The sequence below is a fragment of the Ctenopharyngodon idella genome, chromosome 13 (assembly GCF_019924925.1).
Source record: "Ctenopharyngodon idella isolate HZGC_01 chromosome 13, HZGC01, whole genome shotgun sequence".
Lineage (NCBI taxonomy): Eukaryota > Metazoa > Chordata > Actinopteri > Cypriniformes > Xenocyprididae > Ctenopharyngodon > Ctenopharyngodon idella.
The window spans coordinates 18,080,755-18,095,160 of NC_067232.1; the positions used below are offsets into that span (position 1 = coordinate 18,080,755).

Sequence of the window (14,406 nt, forward strand, 5' to 3'; positions counted from 1 at the left end):
TTACATATGGAAGGGGGGAATCTCCTCAACCACCACAAATATGCAGCATCCACCTGGATGATGTGACAGCAGCCATGTTGCGCCAGATGTCCACCACACTAGCTTATCGGTGTAGAGGAGACAGAGTGATAAAGCCAATCACTATATATATATATATATATATATATATATATATATATATATATATATATATATATATATATATATATATATGATTAGAAGGACATGATGATCGATAGAGGCCAATGGGCAAATTTGGCCAGGATGCCAGGGTTATACCTCTACTCTTTTTTTGAAGGACATCCTGGGATTTATGACCACAGAGAGTCAGGACCTCAGTTTAACATCTCATCCAAAGGACTTTTTGACAGTATAGTGTCCCCCCCTGCTGGCCTCACTAACACCTCTTCCAGCAGCTACCTAGTTTTCCTAGGTACTAACCAGGTTCAACCTTGATTAGCTTCAGTAAGTTTCTCCCATCACCATTTATGAGCATGAAGCTCAACCAGAGTGACCATCAGCTTCTTGGTCACCACTCTAACCAAGGCCCTTCTCCATTGAGTGCTCAGTTTGGAAAACTCTCGGAAGAGTCCTGGTTGTTCCAATCTTCTTCCATTAAGGATTATGAAGGCTACATGCTTCTGTGAACCTTCAATGCAGCAGATTTTTTTTTTGTAGTCTTCCCCAGATATGTTTCTTGACACAATCATGTCTCTAAGGTCTACAGGCAGTTCTTTTGACTTCTTTTGACAGGCAGTTCTTTTTGGCTTGGTTTTTGCTCTGAAATGCATTTTCAGCTGTTAGACCTGTTATTGAGGTGTGTGCCTTTCAAAATCATATCCATTCAATTTAATTCTCCACAGGTTAACTCCTCTCAAAGTGTATTAACATCTACAAGTGAAATCGGAATGCTCCTAAACTAAATTTTAACCATCAAAAGAAAAGGGTATGAATACTTATGCAATGCAATTATTTCAGTTTTTTATTTTTAATAAATTTGTTTTTGTTTTTTTGCTTTGTCATTTTGTTAGATTGATTAGAACAAAAAGTAATTTAAAGTAGTTTAACATAAGGCAGCAACATAACAAAATGGGAAAAAATTAAGGGGTACGTGATACGCAAGGCACTGATATATATCCTCCTGGGACCCAGAAAAAAAGTTTTTGAATTTAATATTTTGTTTCACATCATTACATTGTTTAGAGCATAAAAACATTAGAAAAATAATATTTTATTCATATTTTATGCTATGTCCTCTGTAGTGGACACCAGGACTAAGTTGTTTAAAAAATAAAATGACAGTAAATTACATGTATAGGCAAAAACAATGGAATTTTTTTTTTTATTCACCAATCAATTTTTAGGTTTCAGGATTTTTTTAAACTAAATTTTGTTTAAAGATGATTCACAACTATGTTATGAAAGATGAATTGATATACCATTTTACTTTATGCAATATGTGGGTAAAATGGCCATACATGGATTTTCCCATACAATACAATGCATCTATACACTGTATCTAATTTGCATATTAATGTGTTCTTGGAGCAACATGCAATGAAAAAAGAAGTGTAATAATGGGAGTAAAAATTGGCAACATTTTCATAATAATATCTAATAATTAATAGGACCATTGATATATAATTTATTTCGCTATTCACTTGTTGTGTCTCCCAAAATGCCTGATAAACATGATTTAAGTCCTGTTGTCCTCTATAGAGGTCATGTATAAAATCAGTGCCCTGTTTTGTAATAGAAAGTCATATTTTGATTTGAAACCCCATAACATTTTCCTGAGATGTTGATTTATAACAAACAATTTAAAAAATAATCAAATTTAAATGATAATAACAAAATATTATTATATTTCCATAAGTGCTAAATTTGATCACTAAATTAATGTCAGTCATTTTAAAGACCAAGGAGAAGTTGTTGTCATGGTAAAACTTCCAAACTTTTGGTATCCCTGCAAAGCCCTGAATGTGCTCTTTACAGGACATCCAGTTTTAAAACTGTGACATGTATGATGTCAGAGAAATTCACTAAAATATAATGTCCACTACAGAGGACAGAAGTCTATTCCTGGGTCCCAGGAGGATAAATATACGTATGAAGACTTCAGATGCAAAAGCCTCTAAGTCTGTCTGATGTTTTTCTTTAAAATTAGCTTTTTTATCAGGCTCCTATTTATTGGTTTCTACATAAGTACTGGTAATTCTGATTGGGCTGAGGCTGGGATTTAGCGGGTTTGAATTGAAAGAATTTGATGAATAATACTATGTGCGGAGAACATTCAATCAGTATCATTATCTCATTTTTGACCAAAGTGGCTTTTAGAGGCTTTTGCAATGGAAGTCTTTAAATATATATATATATGATCAATTGCTTTCTTTGTTTGAATCTGACAATCCTCAGGCCAATATTGGGTTGAGACCTGCCAGTTGAGAACCACTGACCTGAAGGACAGCAGCTCATCCTAAATAAAGGATGATCTGATCTGAATTCAGTTCACACACACAAACCTTGGCTTTGAGCTTGTCTATTTGGTGCTCCACCTCCTCTGTGTCTTCTGTGTTCTCCAGCCGCTCGTACAGGATGCTGCGCGTGCCTTTAATCAGGTTCAGTGGCAGGACGGACATCCCGTATGCCTGACGGATAAAGAAAGAGCTTTAAAGACCAATTATACACCATTCACAGTCATCAGGTAAAGTGTCATCACAATTTCACCAAGAGTCCCACCAATCGCCCCCAAGTACCCCTGTGCAAGGGAACTAAATCCATACATTATGGCACTTGATAAAAGAGCAGTTTCTAAATGGTGTCATTCAGAAGCCCACTGAATCCATGTATGTGTTTTCTGTGCAATGAGGGTGAAGAGGAGGAGATGAGAGAGAGAAAAGAGTGTGAGAGTGTGTGTTTGGATGCAGCGACCATTTTGAGATGTACGGCTTGATTTCCACCAATGCACAGCTTAACAGTGCCCCCATGTGACGACACTCAGCCGGAGCTCACGTACACGTGCACAATGCATCAGAGAAGAAATATCTGAGCTCATGTAGGGAAATATGATAAAACCCTGGACTTTCTGAGAGCTGTAAATCAGAGGTTACTTCAGCGCCCTGAGCTCATCGATGAGTTTTTTTTCCCCTTCTCAGAAGTGCAGGTCTTATGCAGTGAGCAGAGAAAAGCTCGGGTCAGAAGCCCACTAGCCTTCGTAATATGGGCTTTTGTGAACTTTAATTAAAAATGAAGACCTTCTTCAATACTCTCCTAGTGGCAAATCAATACAGGCAGAGAATAAAAGAGACCAGGTTGTGCGTGCACACACACCTCGAGGAAAAAAAACCTCATGCACTCTCACTCGCGGGGTTCTGCCATTTTCAAAAGCTTTCATATCAAAATGCTGACAAAAGTCAGCGGCACAATTAGATCTTCAGAAACCGGCTAAAACACTGGTGACCTTTTTATCTCCCCTGACGAAGATGCTTTTAAAGCAGAGAAAGTGAGGTTCTCTGTAAAACTCGTCGTTGTGGGCGACATTACGTCCGCCTAAGACCGTCGCCGTGGGCCGTGACACCCCCTGCTATGAATCACGAGGGCTCTAAAGGCCGGACCATGTCCCGAATACCAAGCGCTCCTCATAAAAGAGGAATCTGTCCTGCATCCCCGGTGAGACGTCTCCTCCTCCTTCGCCTCCTCTTTCCTATTCTTTCCTGCCCTCCTCGCCCCTGCAGTCCGTCAAGCGTGAGAAAAATAAAAGAGACACTCCAAACAAAAACAGGTGTGTTCTGTACTGATTGGAAAAGAAGACCTGAGGCACAAGAGAGAGAGAAAGATAGTATGATAGTTTGAGAAGGAGGTCGAAGAGAGAGACTAAGAGGAAATATGTAGAGATGGAAGATGAAGGGATTGCGGTTGTCAGCTGGGAGATTGGAGGAGAGAGGGATGAAAGTGGGGATTGGAGAGAGAGAGAGAAGAGAAAAAGTGGAGGCGTACACCCTCTTACACAAGGATGCTTTTGTTCAACAGCCTGCATGGGAAAAGTGTGCGCTCTGCCACAAAACTATGAGTTTCTTCTGACTTTCCTTACACTTTCCAATGTGGAAGACATTGCAAAAAAAAAAAAAAAAGGGTGAAATTTTTCCAAGTAGACTCTATACTATGCTCTTCAGACTACTATACTCCTCAGGACTCTTTAACAGGATTTCCACACTTTTTGACCAATGAATTGAGGACTTTTCTGAGACCTTTCTAATTGTTTTAAAAGTCATTGTTTCAGTATTTTCTGATGAATCGTTCAAAATTAATTTTGTTCCATTTTGTTCCAATAGAAATTTGATTTAAAAAAAAAAATCATAGCTCACAAATTGGACATCACAATGACTTTGACTCCACAATCAAGTTTAAGCAAGTTTGACATCTAGACAACATATAGAAACTGTATATTCACTTAAAATGTCCATGACTTAAGATTCACTGTGCTTTTTAGTGCTATTTAAAAAAAAAATTACATTTTAAAGTTGTAATGTTTTAAATAATATCATAATAGGCCTTTTTTGAAAATAAATTCAAAAGAATAAAGTCATAACAGTATGAGATAAAGTAATATTTTGATTAAAAAAAAAGTATAATAAAATAATTATTTTGTATGAAAAAAAAAAAAAAAAAAAAACGAGAATTCCAGGTTTTCCATGACCATGACGCTTTATGATCGTTTTGAGCAATCTAACAGTAACTTTGTGTTTAAGGTCATTCAAATTAACATCCAAATTATGTTGTCTTCTTGTCAATGGAGCATTCTGTAAAATAAATACAAATAATCTGTCAAAAGCATCTTTACTGATGGAGGAAATGGATGTACAATAATGCCATTCTCCAAGAAAAAAATCTGCTTGCATAAAATAATGAAATAAATGTTATAATCAGAGCATCCACTAAAGTTACATGCACCATTAAACTATCAAAAGATCAATCTTGCATTATTGTGTTAAAACATTAAAACAACATCTTCCTCAGTGTCCAATGCTGGACTAATGAGGACACATAGACTAAGTAAAACTGTCCAAAAAATAAATAAATAAACCCAGCAAACAGATGTATATAGAGTTCAGTACGCAACAAGCAATGGTCTTCTGCCAGATGGTGTCTCAGTGTTTCTTCTGTCCCTTTTGTAGTCTGTAAATTAAATACAAATGTGTTACACTGCTGAAAATCAAGGGCTAATTCTATTTGCTGTTGCTTTGTAAATATAAAACTGTCAATTTACACCATCCAGGCAGGTGTGGAGCACACTGTGTTAGGGAGAAACACATCTGTGTCACTTGTCATGGTGAAAACAAAATTAATAGAATATCGAAAACGTTTTATAAAATGCATACTGTAAGCTGTGGTTATGGGTGCTGATCGGTCAATACAATGTTCCACCTAAAATGCTTAAAAAAAAAAAAAAAAAAAAAAAAGTATAAATAATAACAGAATGTATTAGGTATCATGAACTAACAATAAGAGTTAGGGATGGATGGATGGATGGATGGACGGACGGACAATAGTGTCATTCAGTTGAAGTTAGTTTAGGGCTGATTCAGTCTATGACTGAATGTTGAGTTCAGTTCAGCTATAAAGCAGTTATGTCATTATCCAGCTCAGTTCAGTTTTCATTCGATAGAGTCAGTGCAGTCAAATCAATAACATTGCTGAAAAGTTCCTTCATTGAATTCAATACATGAGATATTAGAAGCAGCCAAAGTATGATCATATCCATAAAACCAACCAACAAAAAAAATTTAACTCTTTAAAAAAAACAAACAAACAAAAAAAAACAGAAAAAAATATGTTCTGTCTCAAAACTCTCATGAATAGGACTGAGATATGGAAAAAGAAACTCTGTATGGAAGATAGGAGAGAAATGAGAGCTGAGAAAATTAAAATTTGTTGTTGAAGTGGCCTCTCGGATGCACCCGAGATGGTGGAAAGGAGGGAGAGGCTCTCGCGTCAGTCGCAGGTCATTTTTGCAGCACTGTGATTAAATCAGTGGAAATTAATGCGGTCACCCTCTCGTTGGGAATCAGCATCTTTGGGCCGCAGATTTAAGAGGGAGAGGAACCCTCCAGGGCTGAACATCAGCACGCCAGCCAGACTTTTAAATCACCACTGTGTCGCGCAGCACAGGGACCGAGACGGCCCACGGTCAAGCAGGCAGATCAAAGAGCTGTGATATACGCTCATATGCATATGCAAATATTACATGCACATTAAAAAGTCAGCGGGTCAATAATTTTCATTGTAACATCACACCAGCAGCAAAATGAGCTTGATATAAGACCTCAGCATCTGTATTAGCCGATGAAGGACGTTAAATGGGTTCAAGTGAGAATGCACAGGAACCACTCAAGCACAGGAACCGGTTTAGACTTTGGGAGGTCAGGAATCGCTTCAAGCAGAATAGGGCTTGATCAAGCATAAAACACACTTCTGCACCTCATAACATTGAGGGTGATAAAGGCTTCTTGAAACTGCATCTTCGAGCAGAGTCTACGAGTACATTGAGGTGTCACACAGAAGGGCTCTTTCAGACTATAAACACAGATGAGGTGACGAGTTCAAGGTGAAGTAACTGGTGATTATGAATGGGAAAAGTTTAAAATAAAGTGGCAAGAACTGACATATACTGTACACAATAGTAGTGATGTGAACGATGTGAAAAATCGTAGGCAGAAGGTTTAAAAGAAGTGTACAAATGCTTGAATTCACTGTTCTGAGGATTAAAACAAAATATAAGCCATCGTGCAGGAAATAAAAGGTGTTTCAAGTGCAAAACCACTTTCTACAGTTCAAATAACAAACAACATTTACCTAGAAGGAGTTTTTCTGCATTCTCCTGAATAAGCGAATCCCCACAAACAGCCTGAAATAACCAAACTTTTGCAACTTCATGCTGTTGCACTTAAAAAGCATGATTAATACTCCCAGCATGATTGTTTTTAAGAGCTGGCCATCCAAGCATTGGATAGGTAAGTTAGCTTTGCCCGCCCTGACCATATGGCACATCAGAGGCTTATTAACAAGCTGAGGCTCCTGTTTATATGTGCTTAGGTTGAATATTAATTTCCCTGTAGCTCAGTAAAGTGTGATGTTGGCCAAAAACAGCAAGAGCTGAAGGTTTGAACTGCTTGCTTTAACGTTTAGTTGAAGTGCAGTCGGCCATGGCGTTGTCATTACGAGTTTACATCTCGGCCAGTCGTTTGAATTAAGAGAAAGTGGCCACCTTGGCTCAAAGTGCAGTGATAAATTAACCTGCCCACCCTGGACAACACTGCTGCTGCATACGGCGCCCATCACTTAGATTCCATTAGGTTAATCATGCATAATAATAACACATAGGCCGGTATGATAAATCACCCATCGCCTTGGAAACTTGAGGAGGATGGGATTGGGGAGGATGGGTGATTCGGCATCTTTTTTGAGGGTTGGTGTAGAAGGGGAGGAGAGGTGAAAAAAGAAACAATAGGAAAGAGAAAGAGCAATAAGAATAGCCCGAGTGAGTGAACCCTGGTGTTTGACAAGGAATCTTTGATTGATTCTGAGTCTCTGTACCACAAGCGAGAAGATCAAACACAAGAGCGCACTAGGAGACTTTCTTTCTCCATAAGCCACTCTCCGAGCTTCTGACAACATGAGGTCAGACAGGGGAGCATTATAATCTCAGAGTGTTCTGAAAATTGTCAATACAAGCAAGTATTCAACACCTCGAAAGCCCTAATTATGAGAAAAATAGAGCAGCAACTTTGTAACTTTAGTTACAAAGTTAAAAACTATTTACTGGCTGTATATCAGCATGGCTGTGATTCGGCTGTAGGTAATCACAACGTGCTGATGTACAGGCATATCGCACAGCTACGAGTGTGATATTGTGTTTATACAACAGTTTGATGGCACGAGTGTGTAAATAAGAAATAACAACAGTGTCATTAAAAACCCTCTTTTGTGCAGAACTACTTCCTTCTGCCACGGATTCAAATCTAAAGTTGACAGTTTCACCAAGGCTCCATTACCAATTCTAAAACATCACTTTAGAACTAGTAACGAAGGAACGTTGAGTCGCTTCATTGAAACTCACTGTAATATGTAGAGTATTATGAGAGAGATCGCCTGAGCGAGTGCATTACCTGCATCTAGCTGACATTCATCAGGTCAATCTTATATTCACAATCACAAAATCAGTTTGAATGCCCACTGAGGAAAGTGATATCTTTTGTCCTTTTAACATTTAAGACATTCCCATGACAATGCTAGTCAATGCATTTGTCATTTGTCTCTAGTTAGTACAGGACTTAATTTCAATGTAAATATAAAGTTATAAAACTTAATATAGCACTTAAGCCAAATTTATTAGCTCTGGAACAAGTAGATTAATAAGACCAAAGATTGCCCGTTTGATGTACCCAAAATGAATTATACCTCATGCTTAGATCTACATAAGAGCTAGCGGCACATTCCCAAAGGACTGGCTGAGATGAAGCTGTTCTCTGCAGGTACATGAGCGCTGAACGGTCGCTGACGGCCTGGAGCTCGCATCTCCGAAAGTGTCTAAACAAATTTTCAAATTGGCGCTATGTTTATAAATAAATTGCATATCTGAGGTCCAAACAACTACATTCCGTTGCAAAATAACAGTAGTATCTATAAAAATTATGGTGGGTTTGCTCGTCTGGTATGACACTCGCTGTGAGAATGCTGACAGTGGAGTGATTCAAACAGTGAAACGGTTCCCGTGGCGATACTGGTAGAATATCACATGGCTGGAAAGACCTCTCAGCCAATCAGATTCGAGAACCAGAACGAACTGTTTATAATATATATATATATATATATATATATATATATATATATATATATATACACACACACACATACATACAGTATATATGGCTATTTAAAAAATATTATAATATTAAAAATAATATAATAATATACGTTAATAATATAGTTCAAAATTCAATACCAATTTTGTTATCACTGCAAAAATGACTGCTTTTGAAAATGCTCATTTATTTAAAATTAAATATTTATATAAATATTTTTTAAAAATTATGTGCGCCACATTCAAAGATATTCCACCTCATTTTTTTCAATCCCTGATAAAGCAGAGATTCTCATAGCCCGGTTACTCATGATGTTGGTGATGAAAAATGGATGACATTAACAAGTGTTACAGTACAATCAATTTATCTTATCCGAATAGAACAGCTACAGTATGCTGAAGGAATCAGAATACGGGCATTTATTAATGGCCTTCAGGCTCAGATATATAAATAGAAGAGAGATAACAGGGCATATACATCACACCGACGTCTCAGGCACACGTCCACACACATCGGTGAGAAATGACAGCGTGTCATTTTGAGCGATTGCAGGCCAAAACGCAAGAATCACAAAACATTTCTAATGTTGAGGGGCCGCTTCATCATCCAGGATGACTACAATCAAAGACAGGCGGCGTTTCTGTCATACCAGAAACCTACACGTGAAGACCTATCTGGACTCCACCATCAAAGTTAGGCCAACAACCACTTCAGCAGAAGTATTCTTTTCACATCTATAAATGCAGTAATCAGTGTTGTTTTCATTACATTGTTAAAACACTGCTGTTTGTTTGAGCTTCCCAATCAACCTGACATAGCAACAATGGTGCAACCAATGTCGTGAGTTCGGGGAGGGACTATATGTTTATTCAACCTATGACAAATGGAGTACTTTTGGAGGAAAGGGTTTTTTTTTTTGCAATTTTTCAGTGTGTTGACACTAGTGCTACAGAAATTAAACACTTCAACCTGTAAAATAAGATACAAAACAGAATAAAATTGTGATGACAATTATATTGTGGACAGAAAAATCGATTTTATGTCTAAAAGTGCTTTCCTACGACAGCGCTGATCAGTCTCTTCACACAACCGTCATAAGCGTATGCAAATCGATAAGGCACAAGTAACCATCCACCATTACCAGTTCTCTGTTGGCCACTCACCGTGTATGTGATCACTGCCAGCATGCCAATCAAGGTGAGCGAGCTGATGGAGAACGACAGGGCGGCCAGGCCATCTGCAAGACAGAGGGGAAATTTATTTATGACATGGGCCAAATGCAGAGCTCTGTTAAGTTTTGGTCATACGCCAGATATTCAGAGCAGTTCTTGCCCCCAGGGAAATTTCTCAATGCACCTCATCTTCTCTCACTATCATTTCTCTCAACCTGCTCTTACTCTGACATAGTTACTGAAAGGTCAGCAAAGTTTTCGCCCTCTAAATTTTAATAGTCACAATGACATGTTGAAAATATAAAGGACATTCAGTATAGTTTGTTAAAATTTTTTTTTAGTTGAGATCAATACCTGTAAAAATTTCACAATTCTCGATATCACAGCAAAAGAAAATTTGCTACTGAACATGCTTTATTTGAAATTTAAAAATTTATATAAAATGTAATTATTTTATAAAATTAAAAATGTATACATTTACACATTTAATCTGTAATGGAAAAGAATAAATAAACAAATGACAAGAAAAGCAATAAATAAAAAAGTAAGGCTTTAAGTTTTGAATTGTCAAGTGTTCAAGTAAACATTGAAACTAAAATTGGGGAAAAAATACAAAAGTAATAAAATGTAAAATAAAACAACTTGAATTATTCTGAAAAGCATCAGAAGCAATTTGTCTGTGACAGTCGTTGTTCAAACTTATTTGGTTACATGCTGAATATTAATGTGTGCTGTGAAAGAAAAAAAAGCTTTACCGTGCAAAGACTAGCCTACAAGTCTCACCGGAAACTTAATGAAATGACAACAAAACAGCGCCATCTTTCTGCTCTTTCATGATATTACCGTCAATTATCAGGCTCACACCTGTATTTTTGTTGTAAATGGCTTGACTGCTCTTATTCAAAAGAAATTGCTATATTTTTTAATATTTTAGTATGATCTTGGTAACAAAGTACATTTAACATTTTATGAATCACCAGTTCTAAAAATACAGGATGAAACATGGAGCTGAGAGAGTAAAATGAATGAAAAGAGGAGAGGGCATGATGCCAGCTGTCAGATCTGAAGCCAGCTGAGGCAGATTTATGGGAAGTGACCACCACCGCACTTCCTGTTAGGATCCCACCTGTCACAGGGAGCGAGAGAGTTGAACACTCACAAACTCGCACGATTCCCCTTTTCCTCTGGTTCTGCGCTATGGCCCAGCGGAGCAAAACACAGCATTCTGGCAGCCCTGAGTCCAGAAAGCCCCCTTCTGCCTGCCAGCCTACCTCAATTGAATGCAACCTACTGTTCTCTGTTTATTTTCCTCAGGAACTGCTTTACATCACTCACAAAATGACTTCTTTCCATTTTGTTGAACCACATGAAGTCTGAGAACTGTTTGCTGCGCCACCCACAACGTTCCATACACAAAAGCCCCAAGACACAAAAGCCGACGAGAAGAAATGAAGATGATTACGCTCCTGCTTCCTAATGTAGCAAACGGAAGAATATAAAAAGAAGAGACGCTTTGATGTCTGATGGCTGAAATGAGCATTTACATCTGAATAGGTGTTTCCCTTTGTGATGTCCCCGCTTTTGTTAAGTGGCGAAGGCGCGATGCCGGAGACAATGGCGTTCGTGTTTGGTACGGAAAGCAGCTTCTGTTTATGAACTCCTCACAATGCAGGGGGACCTGCGTTTTCTGTTGCTTCCCCGGAAGACTTTCTAAGGGATTGGACAGAGAATATATTGTTTATTATCTGCGGCGGCTCTACAACTTCTCTAGCGCCTGATTCCTCGGCACTCGGAGAGAGTGGAGGCCCTTATCTCGACATGCACGGAGCACCTCAGGCTTATGTGCGCGGAGGAGACTGCTGCCACTGAGAAGTGTATATTAAAGAGCTCTTAGCTGGGGTATTCACAACATGAGCTTGCTATGATAACCTCATGGAGATGGAAAGCAGCTTGCTAAAGCTAACTCACTCACTGGATTCTGGATTACTGAAAAAGAGAAAAGGCGCTGCTCCCAAACAATTATTGATAGAAATATTGTCGAACAAAAGTGGAGCAAACCACTATGATCGAAAGAGATTTTCTTTTTCTTAATCTTATTTGAAGTGTATTTTTAAAAAGTTTTGAGCATAGCCATATGCTAGGTCTATATATAAAATATATAACATATGTACTTATGTTTACATATGTAAATATGTAAAACTCTTGCACAGAGAAAAAAGCAAGGCACCAATATATCAATAACTATATTCAAGTTCTAGGGTTGGGAATTGAAAATCGATTACAATTCTGGAATTGGATACTTAAAGGGTTAGTTCACCCAAAAATGAAATTTCTGTCATTAATTACTCACCCTCATGTTGTTCCACACCCGTAAGACCTTCGTTCATCTTCGGAACAAAAATTAAGATATTTTTGATGAAATCCGAGAGGTTTCTGATCCCCCATAGAAAGCAACGAAATACCACATTCAAGGTCCAGAAAGGTAATAAAGACATTGTTAAAATAGTCAACATGACTACAGTGGTTCCAACCTTAATGTTATGAAGCGACGAGAGTACTTTTTGTGCGCAAAAACAAAACAAAAATAACTTTTTTTCAACAATTTCTTCTCTTCCCTGTGATTCTCCTGCGCTGTTTATGTTGTAGACACAAGTACAGCGCTTCCAGGTTCAACATTATTGTTGAATAAAGTCATTATTTTTGTTTTGTTTTTGCACACAAAAAAGTATTCTCATCACTTCGTAACATTAAGGTTGAACCACTATAGTCACGTGGACTATTTTAACTTCATTAATTTGGGTGAACTAACCCTTTAAGATCAAGAATCAGATATATCCGATATATTTGTAAAATTAAAAATTTTGATTCCTCTTATATCCTCTTATTATTGCCTCTCATACTGAATAGTGCACGATACTGAATTGATACTGAGTTATCTTCCGCATCTTTTTGCACTTGAATAGACAAATACACACAAAAATATGTCAATTTCCTCATAAACACAGTCGGTTATGTCTCAAGTGAACGTAAACAGTTGACAAAGAAAATGCTTAACAGTATATTGGATCCGTGCAGCTCTTAAAGTGACAGCAGCCTAATATTCCTGCTGCCGTCTCTATAATAACATTAATCAAACAACAAAAGTCAAAGAGAAAATCCACTCACTGTTCTTGACTGAACAACTTTTGTAACTATATTTGTAATGTATATTTTATTTATAAAGTGCAGTATTTTACATTTGATTACAGTTTCTGTACATGAATACCTGAAAATCTTAAAAACACTTTATTTTAATCGTATATTTGTTTGGTTGTATTAATTTGTGTGATTGCTAATTTGTTTATTTTTAATTGAGTGTTTAATTACCTTTAATAATGCTTGAAATTTATATTAGTTAGGTTAGTTGTTTAACATAGGCAGAAGTTCATTGTCTAAGTGTTCTTTAGCCTGTTGTTTTTTGTTCATGGTATTCAGCTACAATGAAATGTTTTGCAACAAGATTTTGAATAAATGTGAATGATATTTAAGTTTTTTTTACCTTATTGGAACTGAAATTAGGAATCAATAAGAATCGAATTGATAAGCAGAATTGGAATCATTAAAATTTAAAGGATACCCAACCCTAGTTATCACCCAATAAAGAATAAACAAACAATATGAAAATTGTATGCAATTTAGTCTAAATTAAAAAAAATAAAATAAAATAAAAAATAATTTAAATGCTACAAGTGAATTTATGTGTTACAGTGATGTAATGCACAGTATGAAAAATTGAGATTCATTTTAAGAACTGCTAAAGATTACATTTAACACTGTCATTAAATTACTAGTGTTTTAAGATTAACTTAATGGTAAATAAATGTTATATGACTGCAAAAGTAATCTATGAGTAAAATAATTCGATTCATGTTATAGCCAATAAAGATGATTTTAAAATTTTATTTTGATAAAATTGTGATTTTTGCCATCACAACTTTATAATGTACAGTATGAAAAATGGATATTCATTTTGAGATGTGTTATTATTTAGTGTTTTCAAAGATGAACAAATAAAAATTAATGAAACGTTAGATGACTGCAAAAGTAATCTAAATTTAAAAACAGAAGGAAATGAGCATGCACAATATCCAATACACTGATTAACAATATATTACCTGCCACTTTCCACACCTTTAAAACCAACCTAACACCTTGCAATGTGTAAACACCCTTACAATCTAGATACTGGATTTCTTTCTTTGCTATTCTGGCTATCATTACAGACTAGGGCTAAGTATGAAAAATTATGTCATCAAATTCAAATTAGATTCAGCGTAACTGGCACCGGATGCCTCCTCGTCACACTACGTCACGCTAGCTCCAATTCGAAATGT

The 14,406-nt window shown here is 36.8% G+C and overlaps 1 protein-coding gene across 2 annotated transcripts in view; it reads right to left on the minus strand.

The window, feature by feature from the left end:
- Positions 1–14,406, minus strand: part of lmbrd1 (LMBR1 domain containing 1) — a 109,138-nt gene that overhangs the window by 52,681 nt on the left and 42,051 nt on the right. For both annotated transcript variants that reach the window (XM_051916335.1, XM_051916334.1), the window contains 2 exons: positions 10,025–10,098; positions 2,523–2,648 (listed from right to left, as the gene is read on the minus strand). In XM_051916335.1, the coding sequence (XP_051772295.1) occupies positions 2,523–2,648; positions 10,025–10,098 (200 nt within the window). The remainder of the gene's footprint in view (positions 1–2,522; positions 2,649–10,024; positions 10,099–14,406) is intronic.